Source organism: Megalopta genalis, unplaced genomic scaffold, assembly GCF_051020955.1.
Source record: "Megalopta genalis isolate 19385.01 unplaced genomic scaffold, iyMegGena1_principal scaffold0149, whole genome shotgun sequence".
Taxonomy (NCBI): domain Eukaryota; kingdom Metazoa; phylum Arthropoda; class Insecta; order Hymenoptera; family Halictidae; genus Megalopta; species Megalopta genalis.
This window is the reverse complement of record NW_027476218.1, coordinates 252249-263119: the sequence shown is the minus strand read 5'-3', so window position 1 is coordinate 263119 and position 10871 is coordinate 252249. Positions and strand designations below refer to the sequence as shown.

Here is a 10871-nt window from a genome sequence, read left to right as displayed (position 1 = left end):
CAGAACTATAATTCTAGGCAATCATAGGTCTGTTGAAGCTGGTGATACTTCTGATTCTAACCGCATTCCTGTTCTCTCTCGCTGCCGTAACACGGTTGATGGAGCTGACTGTCATCGTAATGTATCCGGTGCCCATTTTCGTGCTCAGACTATTTTCGAGAGTAGTCGTGAGTACATGTATAAAGGCAAATCTTACTTTCTGAAACATTCGCTCTTCCCATAAATCATCTTAATATTATGCTAATTTCTTAACATAACATTGGCTATTAACTTTTTAGTTTATCTAACAAGTAACTTACGTGGTCAGCATTAGTAAAATTAAGAAATTATTAATCACTGTCTCGAAACCATTTTTATGCAAAATAATCGAATATTCTTGGTAGTTGATTGTGATAATTTTTCAGCATTTTGCTAGTGGTTTTTCGGTTGATTTAGTAACTTCTGCGGTCGTCGTTAAAAAATTTAATATAAATTATATTATTCATAATCACTAAACCATTTTTATGCAAACTTCTGGTCAAAATATTTTAAAAGTTGATGGACAATTTTGTCGTGCCTCGCTAGTGACTTTTCAGTTTACATAATAACCTAATATTTCACCAGACTTCCCTCAGTCACGATGACAGTTTTCCATTTTCCTGGGCGCTTATGCCGCGAGAAAATACACGGGGTCGACACCAGCGCGAATGTTTAAATAAAAAGCGAGCAACGAACGCTTTCGGACCGCTTGTTGCTGATCGAGTATGTATAATTACCCCGACGTTATTGATACTTTTGGACCACGTTCGTAGTGTGCAATTCATTTTATTATTTACTTTATTAACGTCGATCACAGAAGTTACTAGGTAAACTGAAAAGTCACTAGCGAGGCACGACAAAATTGTCCATCAACTTTTAAAATATTTTGACCAGAAGTTTGCATAAAAATGGTTTAGTGATTATGAATAATATAATTTATATTAAATTTTTTAACGACGACCGCAGAAGTTACTAAATCAACCGAAAAACCACTAGCAAAATGCTGAAAAATTATCACAATCAACTACCAAGAATATTCGATTATTTTGCATAAAAATGGTTTCGAGACAGTGATTAATAATTTCTTAATTTTACTAATGCTGACCACGTAAGTTACTTGTTAGATAAACTAAAAAGTTAATAGCCAATGTTATGTTAAGAAATTAGCATAATATTAAGATGATTTATGGGAAGAGCGAATGTTTCAGAAAGTAAGATTTGCCTTTATACATGTACTCACGACTACTCTCGAAAATAGTCTGAGCACGAAAATGGGCACCGGATACATTACGATGACAGTCAGCTCCATCAACCGTGTTACGGCAGCGAGAGAGAACAGGAATGCGGTTAGAATCAGAAGTATCACCAGCTTCAACAGACCTATGATTGCCTAGAATTATAGTTCTGGTCATTACAACGTCATGAAAATTACTGGCTACCACATAAACGTACCCGCATAAAAATAGAGTCTACGACCTCCTCGGAAACTACGTAAACCCTCGCACCCTAAATTCACCCTTCTAGTAACTGATGCCTTAAACATACCGCACTCAACCCTTGCACGCATATTGGGAAGCTAATTTACGACACATTTAGTCAATTAATTTTTCTAAGAACGAAGAAATATCTTGGAATAGTTTAGACCGTAGTCTTTCTACCCCTAATTCACCCTTTCGGCAATCAACATTTGAAGCTTCAACCCTCAATCCCCCGATTTATATTAAAAGGGAAGTACAACATGAACTTACATAATAAAGATATGTAAGTATCTGCGAGCTTCCGAAAATTATGTGAATTTTCCACCCCAAAATTCGTCCCTACTGTAAATTAGATGTACAACACCGCCCCGCAACCAGCTGATTTACATTAAAAAGAGGAGAACCCAGCCGAAATTTACATGACATAAATAATATTAGTATCAACAAACTTTCCAAAATAATACAAACTGCCAACTTTGCACCCCAAACTCACCCCTTTGGGTAACTTGTGTACAAGAGGGGAACCTCGAACCCTTGCTTACAGAATACGTGTAGACAAGAAAATATTATCAGAGCGCAGGGAGTGTCTTAGAATAATCTTAACTGTCAATTTTGCACCTCAAAATCACCCTTTCAATAGTTGATATCTTTATCATCAAGCCTCGGCGCCCTGATTCAGAAAATAAAGGAAAGCTAACTTAAATTTATTTAACGTATTTAATAGAAATGTATTAGCAAACCTGGTCTAAGTCGATTTTATAAAAATACGTCGGCATGCAGAAATATTCCGGAATGATTGTAAATGTTCACTTTGCCCACGATCAATCGGTCATTAACCCTCGACCATTCCATTCACATCGAAAAGGGAAGCCGGACCTTTATTGACTGAAATCAGCATTCGTGAATATTTCACAGTAATTTAAAATACTCACCTTACACCCCAAATTTACTTCAGCAGTAACTAATACACGTCAGTCATTAACCCTGGACCTTTAAATTTATAAGGAAATGGAGTTCTAGCTTAAATCTATTGACAAAAATAAATCAATACTCATCAATATTTCGAAATTATTTTAAATATTAACTATGCACTCCGAATTCACCCCTTCAGTAATTATCACCTTGGTCAACAACCCTTAATTTACATTAGAAAGAAAATCTAGCCAAAATCTATTTATTGAATACATAGGAGCATGTAGACATAAGCAGAAGTGTAACTTAATATTTAAATTAAAATTAAAAAAATTAAAATTTTGAGATTTAAATAATTGAAACTTTGTAATACAAATTCAATTCTTTAGTAATTGATATATTGGAACTCAAGTTCCAACCCTTTAATTTACATTATCCTAAATTTATTCACTAAGTATACATATGTATATCAGCGCAAATAGTATTCTAAATCTTTTCGTCCCTCTCTAAAACCCAAATGAAAAATAACATTTTATTTGCATAATAAATATTTTTTTTATCATTTGCAATAATAAATAAATAATTTGTCGAATTATTTGAATGATTTTTTAATGAAATAAAAAATTTTATTATTACTAGCAATATAAAATATCAATTCAATTTGCAATCTTTTTTTTTCACTACACCCCGAACCCTCCATTTCATACGCCATCCACCAAGCTCCATAAAAACCCGTCCACCTAACCTAAACCTTCGACCCTAAAATCCGCAAGAAAAAAAATCGTGACCACTTCCGTCTGCGAGAAATCTTTGCTATCGATGGGCGAACGACTTTTCCAACGGAATTTTTCGGGGACCGAGCGATCTCAGCGACTCTGCGAGATATCTGGAAGCGGCTTACGCAAAAGATCGGCATCGTTCGTTGCCCGGAGCACGAAGGCCAGGAAAATATTTTTCTGGCGTCGATTTTCACGGTCGGGGCACGATCCTCCAATTCATTTCACTGGGTTAGGTCGCGGAGGCTTGAGACTGCATTCTTCCAGTTCACCCACCTCCCCATTTTTTCGTCGACGAAATAAGGGACCCGATAGGAGCCGCGCCAGAAATGGCGGTTAGAGTGTGCGATGGGATCGGCGAGAGTGTGGAGGGGAGAATTTTTGTATTCCGACGTTTGCACGTTCCTTCGACAGATGACACCCGACGCCACACGTCGCACTTTTCGCTCAAAGAGTTGGCCACAATCCACAACTTCGTGCGACTTTTATGAAAATCGGTGTTTTCATGTTTTCGAGGTTTCCTGAATTTGAATGCGCTGTCGATACGAAATGCGACACCAGACGCTATCGACGTACACAAGCATTGTTTCGAACTTATTTTTCGTAGATGTTAATTTTAGTTGAACATTTTATTTTGAACACTTCATTTTAAACATATTGGTTGTGAATACTTTATTTTACACATTTTAGTTGAACATTTTATTTTAAGCATGTTTATCGAACAGTTTGTTTGAACATTTTATTCTAAACATTTTAGTTGTACATTTTACTTTATATATTTTCATTGACCAAGTACTTATTTTTTGTGGATGTCAATATTTTTCTATTTTAGCTACAATATTTGCCTACGATTTTTTACTACAATTATATGATTGGAATATAAAATTTCATACGACGATCTTCGTGTTAAGTAATTTTTGTATTTAATTGTGATAAAAATGTTTACTTAACCAATTTTTTTTAAATAATATTATAGGTCACGTAGTACAAATATATTGTCTAAAGTAGTAATAAAGAATATTATCAGTTATGAACAATATGATTATAGACAATGTAATAAGAAAAACATAATCAATTATAAATATTGTTTAAATTATTGTTACATATGTATTGTTAACTAGGGATATGTCTTTTTCTATCGCTCCATTGTGTGGTTTTCGTATGTACAACAGATCCGACGTCCATTTTTTCGGTTTTTTTTCGTAATCCGCTTGATATTTGTATCTGAAAAAAAGATACTACTCCTGAGGACTACTCCTGTTTCCAGCACACTTTTATACAACACTCTGTATATTGTTACCGATATTCTTGTAGAGCATCGAAAGACAAATGCAACGAGTATAATGAATATATACAGTGACTCGCATTAATATTCGGACACGATATTGATACAAGAACAATTGCTCCTTTTTATTGTTTATGATAGTATTATTGAATCAATTGTTTTCTCATACAAAGTAAGTAGAAACATAAATTTTGTTTATTTATTGCACATGTTCTTTTGTATAATAAGCGATGAACAAGATTGTGAGGAAATTTAACGTCACAAAAATATTCGGACAGTGAATGAATTACATTAATTTTATATAAAATGAAAATCTTTTTAATCACGTTATCATAATATTAATATTTTGTCGGTTGACCCTTTTGTTTTATTACTTCATGTAATCGCTTGGGCATGTTACAGATGACTTTATTTAAATAATCCGACGAAATTCGTTTCCATTCGTCTAACAAACGTTGTTTTATCTTTGTTGTTGTCTTTGTAAGTATTGTACGAATTTTGTGGTCCAGTTGATCCCATAAATTTTTAATTGGATTTAAATCAGGCGATTGAGGAGAAGGATGCAGTACTTTTGGACAATTGTTTAACAAATATTCCTGTACAATTCTGACCTTGTGTTTAGGATCACTGTCCTAATAAAACTTAAAACTGTACGTACACCCATATTTATAACACTTGTAATTAAATTTTCTTTAAAAAATGTCCAAATATTTCATTTTATCCATAATACCATCGATAAAAACTAGTTCACCTATACCTACGGACTGTCCGATTATTTTTGTGACGTTAAATTTCGTCACTATCTTGTTTATCGCTTATTATACAAAAGGACATGTGCAATAAATAAACAAAATTTATGTTTCTACTTACTTTAAGGAGTGCTTTATTATATGAGAAAACAATTGATTCAATAATATTGTTGCGAATTACTGCATTTCTTTCGCGTCGCGGCATTTTATTTACAATAAAGTACATAAACTATAATACAACTCAATTCAATTATGTTTGAGATCTTTGGACCGCTCGACGGTCCGATCCCGACTCTTCGATTGTCCGTTGATAACACACCTCCGTGGCAACCCCTCTCTTCTATTATTCTTTAAGGAGGTGTTCACAACAGGGCTGTTTCACATTACAGCCACTTGATTTGGACAAGTCGCCGTAACAATATTATCATAAACATTAAAAAAGAGATATAATTCTTGTAACAATATCGTGTCCGAAACATTAAGTAATCAACTTTCAAACGCAAACATATCGAGGTTAAACAATCGAAAGTATTCAATCATTATACTTGTTGGATTCGTTTCTTCGCCCTTCATCAAAACACGTACGATTCTATTTAAAATTAAACGAAAATAATTTATCAAAAATATTTAAGTTCCTCTGCTTTCAGACGCTACTATCTCAGGATTAAATGACCACAATACTACTCGTCTTATCATGCTCTTGTTACGAGCCGAGGGCCAGGCAGTTTGGGTGGCCGGAGGTTGCATGTAATTGGAATTTTTGGATGAGGTGCGTAGACCAGCCGATGTTTATTTCGACACGGGTAGCTACCTTTAAAATTAGGATAAGGTGTTTGGAGAAATTGATATTAGGGTTAGAAAAGAAATAAAGATATACCTCGAGCGGTTAAGATATATCTTGGTGGGTTATACCAACTACTGGTTTGAAACAGGAGGTGGAAATGATTAAACTTGAAACCAAAGAAAACTGGTAAAAACTAAATTATTACGCGTTGGGTTTTACAACTGTAAGTAAGTTTTCGCGGAAGAAGAATTGAAACTCGATGTTACTAATGTTTCCGCGTCGACGAATGACTCGAAACTAGCCCAATTCCCGGTCGCGTTTGGGCCCTTTATATAGTCAGTTTTTCTGTGGAAAAATGGTAGTGGGGATGATCCTATGTGGTCCGACTCCAGAAATGTTCGTCGTCGTACTCTCTCGGAGGTACTCGACTCGCGATATACAAATGAATCCCCGGCTGGCTGGCGCCAGCCTGGCGTATGCCTTCAGGAGGGAATATAAAAAATTCGTGGGAAGATTCTCCGTACGTTACACTCTAAAAGGCTCTTGAAAGCAAGCTACGAAATTCTTTTATTTCCGAATACCATAATCTGCGAAGCTTCAGAAAATCGGGTCTGCTTTATTCTACGTCCACCGAGATGGATATCCGGCGATCGTAATCCGCCGTTCGCAGAAGTCAGGAGACCAGAAACATAAAAACAACCGTGTCGCTGAAATTTCGCAACTCCATGTATCGGATTAACCGTCGGAAGACGGTTTCGATGGTCGCGGGCAACGTCTTACGACCGTTAGTCTATACGTACTCCGAATATCGCTTTCCGGCAAATTTTTTTTTTTGGGGGGGGGGGATAGTACTGCTATGCTCCATAAGGTACGGAAGAAAGCGGTGGAGGGGGACGGAACTAAAGGAAACCAGAAATCCTGCTGGATGATTGGCTTCTATCTTCAGTACGATCGGGTCGCGCCGTTTATTTACAACACAGAGGCAACCTTTAGCGAACACCAACGACGACCCCCCACCCCACCCCGATCCAGCACCTAAAGGTGTCGGTGATGCAGCCACGTAGTGTTTGCACTCGTGGTTGGAGTGGCGAAAGCGACGATTCGTTACCGGGAAACACGCGAGTGTCGATCGAGTTTTCCTTCTTCGGTTTCGGCGGCGCTGTTGGTGCGGCGAGTTTATTGGAAATTTGTGGCGACGGCGGGGAATATCAATTTTGGTGGGACGTGACTGGGAACAGGTTTTTGGCAGCGTTAAAAGGAACGCATTGAAATTGCGTATCGCTTCTAACGGTTAAGATTCGAATTAAAAAATGCGATCAATTAGGAAGAATATTATTTTTGGTTTATGGACCGTCGAGGTCATTTCAACCCGTGGCGTTTGGATCATTGCTTAACACGTTCGCCCGCAGCATAAAGAACGTCATATTAATGTTCTGAATATAATTATTTAAAATTATAGCACATAGCATGATATTTAGAGAATTGATGCCTTCACTTTGGCGGCATTTTCATCATGTCGCGTAAGATGATACAATGTATTTAATGCAATAAATACAATAAATATAACTATGCTGATAGCGAACGTAATATAATTTAATTACTCAGCTTTTGGCAATTATGTAAAATACTAGAAATAGTATTTAATGTATTACATTATATTATATATAATGTACAGTTTTTAGTATGATATACAGTATAAATGTATTTAATTATACTATATAATACACGATATAATAATTTAGTATAATATACAGTATAATGTATATATATATATATATATATATATATATATATATATATATATATATATATATATATATATATATACCATATATATATATATATACCATATATATATTATACTGTATATTATACTAAATTATTATATTGTATATTATATAGTATAATTATATATATATATATATATATATATATATATATATACATAATTATAATTATATATTATAAAATATAAAAAATGTTAATTTAATAATATTTTATTAATTATATATATATATATATTTATATATAAAATATATATAATTAATAATATTATCAAATTTACATTTTTTATATTTTTTTATTGCTGCAGCATTTAATACATTATTACCGTATTAAATTATGCATTAACCTAATAAGAATGGTTTAGTACGATTACATTGTGTATAATGTTATTGATCCTGGAATTCCTAATAAATTAAACATTATTTAAAATCATGGAAATTTGAGTTCCTCGTTGTATTATTCAAATATTTTAATGATGCAACAATCTAGTTATCGTTATTTATGCGATAGTAATTATTGATATCTAAATTCCTCATAAATGTGATATCAATAAATAATCATTGTACGTCATATAACAAACATTGTTAAAAAGAACAATATGAGACAATTTTAAACAATATCATATGAAAATATAACATTGAGCATCATATATCCCATAAATTTAATATAAAATTCGTATCGATGTTATTATAATTCCGTTCAATATTATTGGAGCTTTAATACCTGAACAAAAAATATTATTTAATAGCATGAGAGTTGAAGTTCTGTACAAAAAATATTATTAAATTATTATTATATATGTTATTATATATATTAAAATATTATATTCTCGAACTTAAAATTCATATTATCCTAACATTAATTAGTGTCGTTAAAATTCAAATTGCTGTTAAATTGACATAAACTAATATGATGAGAGGTATTATTGTTTCCTGTTGTCGAAATATAAATTTCTTATAAGCTAATATTGATTTCGTGAGAGACTGGATGTGGTTTGTGGTGAGTGGACGGTGACAAGGTGACTATGTACATATAATATTATACGATATTGGCTGTAATGTAATTAGAACTCGCCATTTGTGATTGTGATTGGAGTATGATGAATATTGTAATGCGACTGTAATTACATGCTATTAGGAGAAGATGATTGATTAAAACCATCAACCCAATTATATGTATATTAAATATAGAAAATAGTATAATACACACACAATAATTTTTTTTTTGTTAAGTTACACAATTTTGCTTCGTGTAATGTTTAAAAGTGTAAAATGATGATAACGATAATTTTATCATTTATAATATTGTTTGTTATATTCCCCGCCTATTTTATATCTTCTACACTTTCTAAAATTTTTGGTATTTCTATATTTGATCATTGGTAATTAGTTATTAATTTTATTTGTCATTTATATTAGTACTACCACGATTTACAGCGGGTATTTTTTATAGTTTTCCCCCAGTTTACATATCTTACAATTTTTAAATTTCTAGTACTTGTATATTTGACTATTGCATTTTCTGTAGACTCTATATTTTTCGTAATCACAACTTACACCGGTCTTTTTTTATAGTTTTCCCCTATTTTGCATCTTTCATAATTTTTAAATTTTTAGTTCTTGTGTATTTGACTATTCCATTTACGTAGTTTCTATATTTTAGTGTTTCTATATTCGCCAGTTGCATTTTAGTGGTTTCTATGGCTTTAGTATTTCTATATTTGATTATTACATTCGTGCAGTTTTTATATTTTTAATATTTCTTTATTTATTATGTATACTCTATTTATATTGTTTATACATATAGCCAAATATAAAAATACTAAAATGTAGAAGCTACATGAATTCAAAAATTCAGTAAATTTTATATTTGTTGTATATTAATAATCTATATTATAATATAATAATATAATAAATATAATATATATAGTAATATATAATAAATAGTATCCATATTTGAATATATCTACATTTGATTACTGAATTTATATAGTTTCTACATTTTACTATCTTTTTATTTGATTATTGTATTTCGTCAAGTTTCTAATATTTCTATCATTTTCTTCTTAATTGTATTTTGCATGTATCGGAATTCTGCCATGTATTACAACGATTCTTACAATCATTGAGCTTCTGCTGTGATTTTTTAATGTATAGTATTTCTACAGTCGACGACATTTATCATTTGATGGATCGTGCGAAATCATTCGGCTCGAATTCACATTTAACTAAACTCGAATAGCGGAATTACGTTTGATGCGAGATTTTCGCGGAAAATTTTGCGAAACTCTCAACGGTATTGATCGACGAGAAAGAGAATGATCGACTTTCGAGTTCACGTCGTATTTGTTGCATAGGGGATTATGGATTTGATGGATTGATAATGAGCCAGCTATCAGCGCAAGGATTATTTCGTACTGGTTTCGTGAATGTTTGATAAGCTTCGATTAGGCCACTGATTTTACATGTCTATATAAAATATACATTTGTTGTTGTAATAATCTCTGTGCAATTCGTCAGGAGAAATTCATTATCGAACGTATTCTCCTTTTAATAATTGGGAACCATTTTAATGAAATTTGTTCATAATAATAATTATTATTATTATTATTTCCTCTGCAGTTCGATGAAAATTAACGAGAGAAAATCACCTTCTATAAACAAATACAACCGCGTATTATTCTTACGATTATTTCAACATTCATTTAAATTGAATTTATGTGTAATGATAATTACATATTACATTGGTTGAAGTTACGTGAAAATCAAGAACAGAAAACATTTTCCATAAATAAATATATTTATTTTAATTATAATATTTATTTTAGTTACGAACTTATATGAAATAATTATTAAAACCTATTTTCAAAGAAGTTTCATGAAGATCGTGGAGAATAAAATCATTAGTAATAAATGGATATGTACACGTACATTTTTGTTAAAGATTGTCTCCATGTTTATTTAATTTTCAAATCATTCATAATTGATAATTATTTCATTGGTAATTAAGTAGAAATCTTCAGAATTAAAGTTTTCTTGTACATATATACATAAATATAAAGTTAAAAAAATTGTGTCTAAAAAT

General features: G+C 32.2%; 1 protein-coding gene across 1 annotated transcript in view; it reads right to left on the bottom strand.

Annotated features, from left to right (window-relative positions):
* Positions 1-13: 13 nt before the first annotated feature.
* The window catches only part of LOC143262569 (uncharacterized), a 29953-nt gene continuing 19095 nt past the window's right edge, over positions 14-10871 (bottom strand). The window contains exon 3 of the mRNA XM_076528204.1: positions 14-149. Within this exon, the coding sequence (XP_076384319.1) occupies positions 14-149 (136 nt within the window). The remainder of the gene's footprint in view (positions 150-10871) is intronic.